Source organism: Rhincodon typus, chromosome 38 (genome assembly GCF_021869965.1).
Source record: "Rhincodon typus isolate 14 chromosome 38, sRhiTyp1.1, whole genome shotgun sequence".
In the NCBI taxonomy this organism is placed as follows: domain Eukaryota; kingdom Metazoa; phylum Chordata; class Chondrichthyes; order Orectolobiformes; family Rhincodontidae; genus Rhincodon; species Rhincodon typus.
The window spans coordinates 5,987,123-6,002,908 of NC_063369.1; the positions used below are offsets into that span (position 1 = coordinate 5,987,123).

A 15,786-nucleotide genomic window follows, 5' to 3' on the forward strand; every position below is an offset into this window, starting at 1 on the left:
AAAGGAGGCTGTCCCCACATTGTGAACAGGTGCCATTCTGGAGTCTGTTTGTAAGTGGATTCTCTCGCAAGGTCGGGACACAATGCAGGATAATGTAAAGTAGCCATTCGTAAACACAGGAAACGTTAATGTCAGATCTTTAAAATTGCACCCCTGTACGAGATCACATTTGTAAGTACAAGTGTTCCTAATGAGATGCTCATTAGTCGGGTTTCTCCCATACATGGATATGAATTCAAATGGAATAATCTACAAGACGATACAGCAAGAACTGAATATGGGATTACACTGAATGGCTATTTGTAAGTCAGCATGGATCAATGGGCTGAATGGCCTCATTGTGCTACACATTTCTAAGATACTATGATTTGCCCTTACAGCCAATCAGTTAAAACCAGTGTTAATACAGAACTTGCTTTTAGAGCTCTGGTGCACATCAAGAGTGTCAATCCTGGTACTTAAATTGTCTTCACGCAGTAAAACAGTAAAAGGCGTTTGACAAGTTGGTGAAAGAACTGAGTTGGGAATTCAGAATTGGGGGAGTTTGCCATAAGGATGATCAAAGAGATAAGTTTTAAAAAGTGATGATTGAAGATTGGGAGAGACGTAGCAATGTGAATAAAATCATGAACTAATCTATTCGGAGGTACCTGCCTACATCTTACTGAACATGGAAAATAGGAGGAGTAGACCATACGTCTCATTCCAATGTTTGACATGACCATCGCTGATCCTCTATCTCAAAAGTCATACTCCCCCTCTCTCTCCATACCCCTTCACACCCTTAGATTTCTAGAAATCTATTTCCTTCTTGATATATATTCAGTTACTTAGCCTCCACGGCCTTCTGTGTCAGAAAATTCCACAGGTTCAACACCTTCTGAGCGAAGAAATTTCTCCCCAGCTCAATCTGAAGTGGCTTTTTGTGTATTCCTATAATACTGTTGCCTGTTGTTCCTGCACAGACATCTAAGTAGTCTACATGCTATATTTAAAACAGACTAGAGGTTATTTGATGGCAGAGGAAGGTGTTTCCATACACCTTGGTTGACAGGTCCAGAACCTTGAGGCAGGAGACTTAGAGGGAATTTGAAAGGAAATGTGTTGACTCAGTTTCTGGAACTCTCAGCCTCAAAGCGTAATAGAGACAGAAAACCCCACAACTTCTAAAAAATGCTTAGTAACTCACTCAAAGTGGAGCAATGTTAGAGATGATGGAGCAAGAGCTGAAAGTGGGATTATGGCCAAAATAACGTACATTCCAATGAGATCTCTTCTCATTCTTTTAAACAACAGTGAATACACGTCCATCTCCCACACTGTGATAACCCTGTCATCCCAGGAATCAGCCTTGTGAGCCTTTGCTGCGCTCTCTCAATGGAGAGTATATCTTTTCTTGGTAAGACCACCAAAATGGCACACAATACCATGGATGGGATCTCACCAAGGCCCTGTGCAGTGTTGTTTGGTAGCAGGCTGCAGTGTCTATCATGTAACCAGTTGGATGAGGTAGTAAATAGAATGAAGGATTGCCACAGGGCTTCTCCCACACTGCTCGTAGGAATCCTTTTAACAGCATTGACAGAATGCGGAGACCAAGTTTATCATCTGGCTCACAATCCCTTCAGGGGAGGGAAATCTGCTGTCACCTGGATCTGGCCTCCATGCGAGTCCAGGCCCACACATTGTGGTTGTTCCTTAACTGTCCTCTGGGCAATTTGGAATGGCAATAAATGGCCAGTGATGCCCAAATCCCATGTACAAATAAAAACTCCTGGTCCTCTGCAGTTCTATTTCATACAACATTACAAAACGTCCTGGAACTAGGGGCTTTGCATATTGCTAACATAGCATAATACAGCATGGAAACAGGCCCTTCAGTCCAACTCATCCATGCCGACCAGGTTTCCCAAACTAAACTGGTCCCACTTGTCTGCGTTGGACCCAGATCCCTCTAAAGCTCTCCTATTCATGTACCTTTCCAAACATCTTTTAAATGTTGTAATTGTACCTGAATCCACCATTTCCTCTGGCTGTTCTTTCCACATATGACCCATGATCTGTGTGAAGAAGTTACCTTTCAGGTCGCTTTTAAATCCTTCTCCTGAACATGCCCACCCTAGGGAAAAGAACTTTATTACTTACCTTGTCTATGCCCCTCATGATTTTATAAACCTCTATAAGGTCACCCCTCACTCTAGTGAAAAAAGTCCCAGCCTATCCTTATAACTCAAACGCTGCAGTCCCAGCAATGTTCTGTTAAAACTCTTCTGAAGCCTCTCCAGTTCAATAATATCCTTCATTTAGTAGGGCGACCAGAAGTGTACACAGTATTCCAAAAGTGCCTCACCAAAGTCCAGTACAACCTCAAGTTGACGTCCCAAGTCCTATACTCAATGGTCTAAGCAATGAAGGCAAGCTAAATGTCTTTCTTAACCACCCTGTATACCTGTGATGCAACTTTCAAAAAACTATGTACCTGAACCCCTAGGTTACTGTTAAACTACACTTGCCAGGGCCCTACTATTAACTGTAAAATTCCTGTCCTTGTTTGTTTTACAATACCTTGCATTTATCCAAATTAAATTCCATCTGCCTCTCCTCAACCCGTTAACCCAATTGATCAAGATCTCTTTGTAATCTTAGATAACTGTCTTCACTGTCCTCTATACCACCAATTTTGGTGTCATCCACAAACTTACTAGCCATGCCTCCTAAATTCTCATCCAAATCATTTGTATAAAATGACAAAAAACAGATCCAGCACCAATCCCTGTGGAACACCGCTGGTCACCTCGGGCCTCCAGCCCGAGCAACAACCCTCCACCACCGCCCTCCGTCTCCCACCGTCAAGCCAATTTCGTATCCAGTTGGTAAACTCTCCCTAAATCTCATGTGAGATAACTTTACAAATTAGTCTACCATATGAAACCTTGTTAAAACCTTTAATAAAGTCCAAATAAACAACATCTATCAACGCCCTCATCAATTTTTTTGGTTATGTTCTCAAAATAGTCAATCAAGTTTTTGAATCATGACTTCCCACGCACAAAGCCATGCCGACTATCTTTCAGTCCTTGTCTCTCCAAACACATGTAAATCCTATCTTTCAGAATCCCCTCCAGTAACTTACCCACTGCTGATGTCAGTCTCATTGGTCTCCAGTTCCCAGGCTTTTCCTTACAGCCTTTCTTAAATATAGGCACAACATTTTCCACCCTCCGGTCCTCCAGCACCTCACCCATGGCTATAAATGATACAAATATCTCTGCTGGGGACCCCACCATTTCTTCCCTAACTCCCCACAATGTCTTGGGAGACACTAGATTGGGTCCCAGAGATTTATCCACCTTTACGTTTTTTGAGACCTCCAGCACCTCCCTCTTCTGTAATCTGGATGGTTTTCAAGACATCAATATTTATTTCTCCTGAGTTCTTTAACCTCCACTTCTTTCTGCACAGTAAAAACGGACACAAAATATTTGGTTAGCATCTTATCTATCTCCTGTAGTTCCACAGATAGATGACCTCATTGATCTTTAAGGGGTCCCATTCTCTCCCAAGTGGCTCTTTTGCTCTTAATGTACTTGTAAATTCTCTTTGGATTATCCTTAACCTTATCTGCCAAGGCTATCTCACATCCCTCTTTTTGCCCTCCTAATATCCCTCTTAAGAATTGCCCCTACACACCTTTTACTCGTCGAGAGATTCACTTGCTCCCAGTTGTCTATACCTAATATACATGACTCCTTCTTATTCTTAACCAGAACCACAATATCTTTATTCATCCATTGTTCCCTACTCTTACCAGCTATTATCTTCCTCTTAGAGTGAAGGGTATGTCTCTAAACTCTCGGTATCTCACTTTTGAAAACATCCCACTTACCAGTTACCCCTTTACCTATAGGGGATCAACTTTTGAAAGTTCTTGTCTCATACTGTCAAAATTGGCCTTATTCCAATTAAGAACTTTAACTTTTATACAAGGCCTATCCTTTTCCATCACTATTTTAAAATTAATAGATTTATGATCACTAGTCCCAAAGTGCTCCACCACTAACACTTCAGTCACTTGCCCTGCCTTATTTCCCAAAAAAAGTCAAGTTTTGCTCCTCCTCTAGTACGTACATCTATATATTGACAAAGAAAATTTTCTTGAACACATTGAACAAACTCCTCACCATAGATGCCTTTAACACTATCCAAGTCCCAGTTTATGTTTGGAAAGTTAAAATCCCCTCCTATTACAACCCTACTATTCTTACATATATCTTAGATCTCCTGACTACTGGGACTGCCTATAGTACAATCCCATCAAGGTGATCAACCCTTTCTTATTTCAGAGCTCTGCCCATACAGCTTCAGTGGATGATCCCTCAGAAACATCCTCTCTAGGTACAGCAATGTTTTCCTTAATCAAAAATGGCACACCCCCTCCTTTCTTGCCTCCCTTTCTATCCTTCCTTTAGCATTTAAACCCCGGAACATCGAGCTGCCAGTCCAGTCCCTCCCTCAGCCATGTTTTTGTAATAGGTATGGTGTCCAAGTCCCATATTCCCATACATGCCCGGAGTTCATCTGCCTTCCCTGTAAAACCCCTTGCATTGAAATAAATGCAGTTTAATTCTTAAGATTTACCTCGTTCTGACTTGTTCTCACCTGCCTTTTCGAATTAATTTGCTCTTTTTTAATTCAGAACCATCTCGCTACTACTTAGGATTCCCCACCCCTCATCCCTACTAGTTTCAGGGCCTCCGAAAAGCACTGGCAAATCTCCCCACCTGGTCTCCCTCCAGTTCAGGTGAAACTTGTCCCTTCTGAACAGGTCTTTACTGCCCGAGAAGAGATCCCAATGGTCCATAAATCTGAATCCTTGCCACTGCACCATCTCCTCAGCCATTGATGTATCTGCCCTGTCTTCTTAATCCTACTCTCACTAGCACGTGGCACTGGGAGTAATCTAGATTACTACCTTTGAGGCTCTGCTTTTTACCCTCCTACCTAACTTCCCATATTCACTCTGCAAAGCCTTTCCCTGACTATATCGTTCTTTCTAACGTGTACAACACTTTCTGGCTTCTCTCTTACCTCTTTGACAATATACTGCAACCACTTTGTGATGTCCTTGAACCTGGCACCATGGCATCACCATGGCATCCTGAATTTTTGCTCATGGCCACAGAATCTCCTGTCTGCCTCCACAACAAATACTCTTTTGAACTTTGACAAACCCCGCTTAACAGAAAGTTTGTGCTTGGTGCCTAAGATCTGGCTGCCATTTCTATTTTCCTCTGAGAGACTATCACCCTCAAAAGTACCCAAAGCTGTGTGTCCATTTGAGCCAGGAATAGCCACAGGAGACTCCTGCACTACCTTCCTACCTCTCCTGACAGTCGCCCATAAACTAACTGAACTTGCGGGTGTTACCACCTCTCTAAATCTAACCAGCACACACCGTATCTCCTGTATGCCCCTTGGTGATTCCAACTGCCTCTCCAGCAGATCCAAATGGCCGATATGAGATGGATCCAAACACACCTCCAGTTCCACCCTAGATGTTAAAGACATGCGGCACATGGTTGGACTTTTTTTTAAAAAAGTTCGTTCACAAGATCTTTTTCTCTATTCATTTATGGGATGTGGGCGTCGCTGGCTGGCCAGCATTTCTTGCCCATCCCTAGTTGCCCTTGAGAAGGTGGTGGTGAGCTGCCTTCTTGAACCGCTCCATTCCTCCTTCTGTGGGTTGACCCAAAATGCTATTAGGGAGGGAATTCCAGGATGTTGGCATCACTGGCCAAGCCAGTATTTCTTGCCCAAAGGGCAGTTATGAATCAACCACATTGCTCGGTGCGAAACCTTGACTTTCCTGCTCCTCTGATGCTGTCTGACCTGCTGTGCTTTTCCAGCCTCTTCCCTATAGACTTGACCAGAACAGATATGGATGGCAGATTTCTTTCCGTAAAGGACATTTGAGAACCAGATGGGTTTTTTGTCACTCAATTCCAGATTTGACAATGAATTCAAATTCCATTAGCTACTACGGTGGGATTCAAACTTGGATCCCCATAACATTGCCTGGCTCTCCGGATTAATAGCCTAGTGATAATACCACTAGGCCATCATCTCCCCACATGATACTCTTATCGAGGAGTGTTGAGCTGAATTTCTGACTGCATGCCTCAGGTGGTTGGAAAACATCTTATGACACTATCTTGAAGACCATGAAATATCCCTGACCAATATTTATCCCTCAGTTGACAACAGTCACGCAGATTATCTGGTGTTATTCCTTTACTGTTTGTAGGAGCTTGCTGTGCACGAGTTGACTGCCCTGTTTCTACAACAGTGACTGTAGTTCAAAAGGACTTCATTGGTGACAAAGTACTTTGGAATATTCCAAGGTCACTAAAGGCATGCTAGAAATAGGACTCTTTAATAAGCAAAGTGGCTTTGATGGACTGACTACATCTGTGTTGAGTTATCAAGAAAGATGAGAAACAGTGCACATATTTGAGAAACAAGCTAGAATGGCAACATGGATTAAATTGTTATTCAGAGATGGTGAGATGAAACAGTCAAAAGGAACTTCATCTAAATCTTCTGAAGAAGGGTCCAGACCCGGAATGTCAGCTTTCCTGCTCCTCTGATGCTGCCTGGCCTGCTGTGTTCATCCAGCTCCACACCTTGTTACCTCAGACTCCAGCATTGGCAGTTCCTACTATCTCATCTAAATCTTACCCTGCGAATGGATAGGACATAAACTCCCTTTTTGTACTTTACAATATGGGTTCTATGGTTAAATTGGTGACTACTATTGCACTATTAAACTGGGTCAACTGATCACTTTAATTTCAATGCCCATTCCAACTCTCACTGGTTATAAAATGAAAACAAATTTTAACTATTATTTACATTTAGAATATGAAATGTGTTCTATGTTCACCAAATGGATCTATGATACATGTTAAAAAGTTGCCATAAATAAGATGTCCACAGTCTAACTTTGTCTTGTTGGAGTTATTGCAACAATGCGAGATTTAGGGAAGAAGAAACAACTGGAAGATGCAGCCTGTGAGACACTGAACAACACGCTGGAAATTAAAGAACTTGACGTTTGCAGCGAAGATTCCATCTACAAATGTGTGAACAGTATTCCAGGACAAAAGGTGGACATTCTGGGTGAGGTTTATAAAAGAAAAAGAAACAAACCAAGATAAATCCATTTTTAGACTTTCCACATTGAAATAAGAAATAATCGAATAGAAGGAAAATTAGTTGTGATCCTAGTTCTAAACCTGAATCCCCAAGTTTCATTGTAAACCCAACCAGAACTAGATCCTAACCTTAAGCAATTTATACTAACTTGAAACCCAACTCTAGCTCTTAACCCAACCCAAATCCTAATTCTACTTCAAATTTTTGAACACAATTCTATGCTAAACATTATTCTCAGAGTGGGCACGAAGCAAATTAGGACACAGAATTTGTTACAGCAAGTTTATTGTTTCAACTCTGCTGCTGTGGAATGCAACAGAGGCCAGCTACTTTTCAATAGGGGGCTTTTTCATAAAGGAGCGTAGCATGATAAAACATAGGAGGATGGTACCTGTACAGATTCATTGACAGAGCTATCTAATTAGTCCCATTGTCCTGATCCGTACCCCACAGCACTGTCAAGACTAAACCAAAAAGCAAGTTTTTATAACAGTTAACTACCTGTGTAAACTTGTTATTCCGTAATTACCTGTGAATAGAGGTGAACATAGAATCCCTACAGTGCAGAAAGCAGCTACTTGGCCCATCAAGTCTGCACTGACCCTCCAAGAGCATCCCACCCAGAAACACCTAAAGACACCATGCTATGGGTGGCATGGTGGCTCAGTGGTTAGCACTGCTGCAACACAGCACCAGATACCAACGTCTGATTCCAGCCTCGGGTGACTGCCTGTGTGGAGTTTGTATATTCTCCCCGAGTCTGCATGGCTTTCTGCCTGCTGCTCCAGCTTTCTCCCGCAGTCCAAAGATGTGCGGGTTAGGTGCATTGGCCATGCTAAAGTTGCCCTGTAGTGTCTAGGCTGGGTGGATTAACCATTGTAAACAGACAGGGTTTGAGGGATGGGTTGGGGATGCTGTTTCTGGGTGGGATGCTCTTGGAGGGTCAGTGCAGACTTGATGGGCCAAGTAGCTGCTTTCTGCACTGTAGGGATTCTATGTTCACCTCTATTCACAGGTAATTATGGAATAACAAGTTTACACAGGTAGTTAACTGTTATAAAAACTTGCTTTTTGGTTTAGTGTTTTAGGTCTTAATCAGTCCCACACTTTGGGGTATAATGTTCATGAAAACATCCAATTGTGCAAAAACATTATTTGGTATTTGATTTGCTCTTTTTGTTTAAGTAAGTAATGCTGGAATGGGACTTATCGGACCAGTAGAGTGCCAAAGCTTGGACACTATGAAAACGGTGTTTGACACAAACTTCTTTGGTCTGACTCGCTTGCTGAAGGAAATTCTACCCAACATGAAAAGACGACAAACGGGCCACATTGTTGTCATGAGTAGCGTTATGGGAATCCACGGTAGGTTGAAGATTTTCAAAGTTCCACCAGCTCGTTGACATCTAATGTGTCTGCAGTATAGAACACAAAATGTTTTGTTATCAAACTTAAACTTCGCTTTCACTTCCCTGGGAATGACATCAATTTTTTCTTCATATTTCCAGGCCTTCTCTTCAACGATGTCTATTCAGCATCAAAGTTTGCAGTGGAGGGTTTCTGTGAAAGTTTGGCAATTCAAGCCTTAAAATTCAATATTAAGTAAGAGCACTGAAGATTTTTGAACCGGAAATAAAACAAAAATTCAGAGACCCATTCTTTTCACAAGGCTCAGACTTCATTTTCATCTGACGTGTTCAATACACTTCTATTTTCTTCACTTCCATAGTTGCACAACACTGATCTGAAATGTAGCATGTGCATGTATCACTTTTCTTAGTGAAGATTACCTAACTCAAAATAGCCCAGAAGCTTGCTAGCCTGTACAGTTCAGTATCACGAATCACAGGTGCTGTTTATACACTTGCTGAGCAATCAGAGGAGCTATGGGGTTCTTGTGGTTTAGGAGTAGCATCCCTAACTCTGAGCTAGGAGATCTGAGTTCAAGTCAACCTGCTCCAGAGGTGCGCAATAACAAAATAGGCTACCAGGGGAGCTATGAGGGGTTTAATGCTTCATCTACCTTTCCAACTCCATTTTGATTTAACTAGCTCCCACACCTTTGATTGTTTGCAAGGTTTTACATGCAAGTTGTTCAATTAGAAAATACAGCTGATTTACTGGTGGTGGTTAGTAGATGAAACAAAAATACCATAGGTGATTGGGTTATTTAGTGACATGTTCAGATTTGTGTAAGAACATTTCTGGATACAAGTTGCTAAAAAAAAATTAGGGGAGCTACGGTGGGGGGGGGGGGGAGGTGGCGGGTGTGGGGAGGTCTTGTGGCATACTGGTAGCGTCCTTACCTCTTGAGCTAGGAGACCTGGATTTAAGTCCTACGTATAAGGAATATGTAATAATATCTCTGAACAGGTTAGTTAAGAAAAAAGGATCTAGGGAGCAATAAGGATTCTTGTGGAGCAGTGATAGTGGCCCGACCCCTTGAGCCAGGAGACCTGGGTTCAAGACCCCCTGCTCCAAAGGTGAGTAGCAACATTTCTGAACAGGTTTATTAGAAAATACAAAAGGAAAATTCAGGAGAGCTACATTTAAAGAAAGGTAGGCACCACAGAGCTTAGAGTGCATTGTTTCCCTCTCTAATTCCCTTTAAAATCAGGGGTGATACAAGGGCTCTTGTGGTGCAGTGGCAGTTTCTGTACCTCTGAGCCAGAGGATCTAGGTTCAAATCGCACCTGCTCCAGATCTTTGTTCAGGTTGATTAGAAAATACTTTTCTCTAAAAAAAAAGAAAAAAAAAAAAAAAAAAAATCATGTTAGCTATAAAGCCTGAAGGGTCCAGACCCAAAACGTCAGCTTTCCTGCTCCTCTGATGCTGCTTGGTCTGCTGTGTTCATCCAGCTCTATACCTTGTTATCTCAGATTCTCCAGCATCGGCAGTTCCTACTATCTCCCACCAGTTCATGTTTTATTGAGGTAACTTCAGTTTATTATTTTAAAATGGAGTATCTTGGAACTATCCAAGCAACCTGGTAATTGGTAATTCACAAGGAATTTATTTAGAAGTCAGAACTGTACAGCACGGAGCCAGACCCTTCAATCCAACTCGTCCGTGCCAACCAGATATCCTCAATTAATCTAGTCCCATTTGTCAGCATTTGGCCCATATCCCTCTAAACTCTTCCTATTCACGTACCCATCGAGATGCCTTTTAAATGTTGTAATTGTACCAGACTCCACCCCTTCTTCTGGGAGCTCATTCTGCCAAACCATTTCAGGACAAAATGTGTCATTGGATTCTACAGATATTCCAAATGAAAGGTATTTTGTATATTTTAATATATCTGTTGACATATCCTTACATTATTCCATTAGTTCTATCTAACCTCTAGTCACATTTTTGTTAGTGGTTGCTCATGCTGACGAACTGTTCTTGTTTTAGCATAAGTCTCATTGAGCCAGGACCAGTCTTCACTGAGTTTGAAGCGAAATTGTATGAGGACGCTGCTAAAATGGACCTCTCTAGTACGGATGAAGAAACTGCAAAAATGTTTCGGCAACTTTACCTTCCTTATTCAAAGAAAGTCTTCCATACACTTGGACAAACAGCAGAAGATGTAGCCGAGGTATCCTTCAATAACCAGTGACCTCAAGCAAATTGTATTTAAAATTTATATCAGTTTGTTACAGCTTTTTTTCCTTCATGGAATGCGGGTGTTGCTGGCCAGCCCAGCACTTATTGCCTATCCCTAGCTGCCCAGAGGTCAGTTCTTATGAATCAACCACATTGCTGTGGGTCTGGAGTCATATGTAGGCCAGACCAGGTGAGGACAGCAGCTTTCGTTCTTAAACGCCACAGGAGATAAGATTTTACAACAACCAACAGTGCTTACTCGGTCACCATTGGGCTCGTTGTTTTTTGCTTTTATCATTCCAGATTTTTATTGAATTCAAAGATCACCTCCTGCCACAGTGGGATTCAAACCTGCATTGTCAGAACTTTAGCCGGGGGCTCTAAGAGGACTATTCCGGTGTCACTATGCCACGCCTCCCCACGGCTTATATATACACACCCTACGATATACATAGAACATAGAACAGTACAGCACAGTACAGGCCCTTTGGCCCATGATGTTGTGCCGACCTATTATCCTACTCTAAGATCAAAGTACCCTGCATACCCTACATTTTACTATCCTCCATGTGCCTATCCAAGAGTCGCTTAAATGTCCCTAATGTATCTGACTCTACCACCACCACCAGCAGCACATCCCACACACCCACCACTCTCTGTAAAGACCTCTGACAAGAATGGCTTTTAATGACTTATTTTAGCACCTGATGGCAGATAAAGAAGCCACTTCTGAAAGTGCTTCGAAAGACCTACTTGCCTGCTGTTTACCAATAGCCCTGCAAATTTTTCTTCCCTTCAAAGAATTATCCCAGTCACTACTGCATCGATTCAATCGTCATTTCAGGCAATGCATTCCAAATCATAACAGGTCTCGAGATAAAGGAATTCACTTCTCCCCTGCTCTGGTCATTTCCCCCGGTAGTTTACAAAGTAATACTTACTCCATGGAAACAGGACATTCAACCAAGCCTCCTCCCACCTTTCTTGATGTAACACCATCAATACAGGCAAAGACACCACAGTCCCAGAGGGCTGCTCTCTCATTAGGGTGGTTTCATGAGGGTCACCACACCTCTGGCAAGAGGAAAGGATAAGAAGATGGGACCTACATGGTAACCTCAGCTACTGCAGGAATTGAACCTGTGCTGTTCGAATTCTCTGCATTGCAAACCAGTGGTTTAGCCAACCGAGAAAAACTGAACCTCTCCAACCAATATATTCTTCCCATCCCACCTGTGGCTATCCAACTTCCCATCTATGTTATTACTTTAACTACTGAAGTAGGCTCTCACCACCTGTGTATATCGAAGTTTTGCCATTTTTTTCTACCAAAATGATCTATGTGGAAGGTCACCTGCCACCACATACCCTTAATTAGATGTGTATGTTTCAAAGTCAGTAGATAAGTTAAAAGGTTTAGCAGTGTGGTGCTTTATTCCTGATCGGGTACAAATATTGTCACAGGAAAGGGATTCTTCAGCTGTGATGACCATCCACTCATGGTGAGGAGGCTGGGGCAAATCACTACAGAGTACTTAATGTCCATTGAGCTCTATCAATGTCTTCAAGAGGAAAGGGCACAAGAATTAACAACATAGACATTTTTTTTGCTCCTATTTCACATGAACACACTGAACATTCAGAGACATGGACAAATTTGCTCACCGCATTCATTAGCTCAAATACTTTCGCAACTGATGTGCATTTGTTCCATATTGACCAAAGACTATGAGATCATAAAATATAGGAGCAGAATTAGGCCAGTTGGCCCATTGAGTCTGCTCTACCATTCAATCATGGCTGATACGTTTCATAACCCCATTCTCCTGCCTTCTCCCATAATCCTTGATCCCTTTACTAATCACGAACTTATCTATCTCTGACTTAAATACACTCAAAGACTTGGCCTCAACAGCCATCAGCTGCAGATTCACCACCCTCTGGCCAAAGAAATTCCTCCTCATCTCAGTAAAGCGAGTCCCTCTTGCACCAATCAAAAACATATGTTCAGTTGAGCCAATGAGTGATGGTTTTGAATGAAGTAACACTGTTCCCGTTTGTAAAGTTAACTGGGTGCTGTGGGTAACTGAGAGGGGGGTGGTGGAAATGCAGATTAATTAGATTTGAACTTGAGAATTGTGAAAATCGTGGCTTATGTACTTTTTCCAATCTTGTTAACAGCACACGGTGAAGGTGATTACCTCCAAAAACCCTCCTTTCCGTTACCAGACCAACAATCTGTACACTCCATTTACGACGTTGAAATTTGCCGACCCAACTGGGAACATGCACCTTGACACTTACTACAAGATGATCTTCCAACATGGCAGAATATTTAATGCAAGTCTCAACCTTATCAAATTCTTGAGAGGCAGAAGCAAAAACCACCCAGGAAGTAAATACTCTTGATTTCAATTCAACTCCACTACTCGAGTATTTTCTCTACAGTCTAATTCAGATAATGTTTACATCTGTCACAAAGTTCTTTAGTTTTCCCTTATTCAGGGGAATAGGGATAACAATCAAAGTAAGTACTAATGTTTGATATAACAAGGTGTAGAGCTGGATGAACACAGCAGGCCAAGCAGCATCAGAGGAGCAGGAAAGCTGACGTTTCGAAGGATCTAGGTCCGAAACATCAGCCTTCCTGCTCGGTCTGCTGTGTTCATCCAGCTCTACACCTTGTTATCTCAGATTCTCCAGCATCTGCAGTTCCTACAATCTCTTAAGTACCAATGTTTGGTTGATTCTGGAGGGATCCATTATGCTGCCTGAGTTACAGCAATGATTATAAATCCAAGTACTTCATTGGCTAGAAAGTGCTTTGAGGAGTCCTGAAGCCATGAAAGGGGCCTAAAAAACTCAAAACCTTTCTTGCACTGCTCTAAGATGAGCCCAGACAATCATTGTCAAGTGTCAGTAAGAGGAGAAGCAATAAAGGTGCTTTTAAACAAAAAAATGCTGGAGATCACACTGGGTCCCGGGCATGCTGCAATTCTCAGTGAAAATTGGAGGAGCAACATCTCATCTTCAGACAAGGCACTTTACAACCTTCTGGATTCAATATTGAGTTCAACACCTTCAGATTGTGAACCCACTCCCATTCCTTTCCTTTCTTTTAACTGTGCTTCTTATATTCTCTGTCACCATGTCCTCTCTCCAGTGAGACCACCGGTTTTTTCCAATCTGTTAGTTAGGCACACCATTGTTCTGTCACTCTCACATTCTGATCACTTAAAAATGAACTATCAACACCCTTTCTCCCCCAGCACTCCACCCTTCCAAACCCCCTAAACCCCAACTATTGCATAAATGCTAACCCCTCCACACTTCACGTCACCTAGACTCAAAACGTTAGCTTGCTTTCTCTCCATGGAGGCTGCCTGACCCGCTGTGATCTCCAGCATTTTTTGTTTTCAGTACAGATTCGCTCCTAAAAATGCTTCAAACCCGTCCTCCCCGATTAAGGTACAGTCACCATAGTCCCAGCATACCTTTGGGCTGCTCCCTCATTGGAGGGAGAGGGAGAGATGACTGGTGGTGACTTTAACCTGAGGGTCACCATATCTTGGGCGAGGGGGAGAGGTTGAGAAGGAGAGTCCTTCATGGTAACCTCAGCCGTTATGGGAATCGAACCCACACTGTTGCCATCACTCTGCATTGCAAAGCAGCCATCCAACAGCATGTAGACACACCTTATCCTACAGGCTCTGTGGATCGTAGACTGACCGATCATGTTTTGATTAGCAATGATGAATCAAATTATGGTGCCCCAAATACCGCCTCTGTTAACAGATTGGATTTCAAAGTAACTTTTGGTCACAATGACTTTGATGAACAGAGGGGGCTTCTCATTTATCTGTTTTAAGGAAACCAAATAAGGCTGATTCTGAGTTGGTCCAGTGTCACGAACAGTAAAATAAGTGTTCCAAGTGCCCTGAGGCAAAGCTAATTTCAGCAAAGTTTTAATTGAAAGAAAAAAAACTGAAAAGAAATGCCAAGTCTAAAACGTGAGTGGCATGTGGGGCATTGCTGGCAAGGCCAGTATTTATTGCCCATCGTGATCTGCCCTTGAGATGGTGATAAGAAAGTACTTTCTTGAGCCACTGCGCTGTGCACCTGATGGAATGCCCCCTCTAAGGTACACTGTGATCCAAACTTTTCTGCACAAGTCATTCCCCGTAAGTTGCAGGAGTGCTCAACCACACAAAGAAATTGAAATGATCCAGCACTTAAATTGCAAAGAGCTTAACCCACACTGCTGTCATGGGAAGGGCGTTCCAGGATTTTGACATGGAAATAATTATTAATTATTCATTGTCGCCAACTCATGCTGTTGAGAGATCTGGAGGAAGTTGGGTTATAGTACTCCCTTGCACCTGCTGCCTCTTTTCTCTTCTCAATGATAGAGGTTGTGGGTGTGCAAGATGCTGTTAAAGGATCCTTGGTCAGTTGCTGCATTGGTTCTTGTAGATGGTACATTGGTAGTGGGGGAGTCACTGTTTAATGTGGCTGCTTTCCAGAGCTGCACTCATCCAGGCAAGTGGACAGTGTTCCATAACACTCCTCACTTTAAGTGGAGGGACAGGCTTTGAGGAGTCAGGAAGTGAGTTATTTTCCATGGAAGTTCCAGCCTCTGACCTGTTTCACAGTATTTACACGATTCATCCAACTTAGCTTCTGGCTATTTTTAAAGACATTTTCTTCTTTACTGTCATCTACCCGCATGCTCCCTGGATACTATGCAGTGTTTCTCTGGCATAGTCGCTTTAGTAACGTACAAAAAGTAGCAACCAATTTACACATGACAAACTACCATTAACAGGGACTACAGTTGTTAAAGTACTACAAGTATGCAGCATTTTTGGACGTACAAGGTTGTGAAAGATATTGTGTAACTTCAGGAAATTCTACTTACAAAAGGAATTACACAAATATGGAGACTTTATCAATTTACTTTAAATGGTCTCCCCTCAATTA

At 42.3% G+C, this 15,786-nt stretch overlaps 1 protein-coding gene across 1 annotated transcript in view; it reads left to right on the forward strand.

The window, feature by feature from the left end:
• Nucleotides 1-13,215, forward strand: part of zmp:0000001048 (retinol dehydrogenase 8) — a 15,172-nt gene extending 1,957 nt beyond the window's left edge. The window contains exons 2-6 of the mRNA XM_020535880.2: nt 7,018-7,179; nt 8,401-8,580; nt 8,724-8,817; nt 10,615-10,798; nt 12,988-13,215. Of these exons, the coding sequence (XP_020391469.1) occupies nt 7,018-7,179; nt 8,401-8,580; nt 8,724-8,817; nt 10,615-10,798; nt 12,988-13,215 (848 nt within the window). The remainder of the gene's footprint in view (nt 1-7,017; nt 7,180-8,400; nt 8,581-8,723; nt 8,818-10,614; nt 10,799-12,987) is intronic.
• Nucleotides 13,216-15,786: the final 2,571 nt, after the last annotated feature.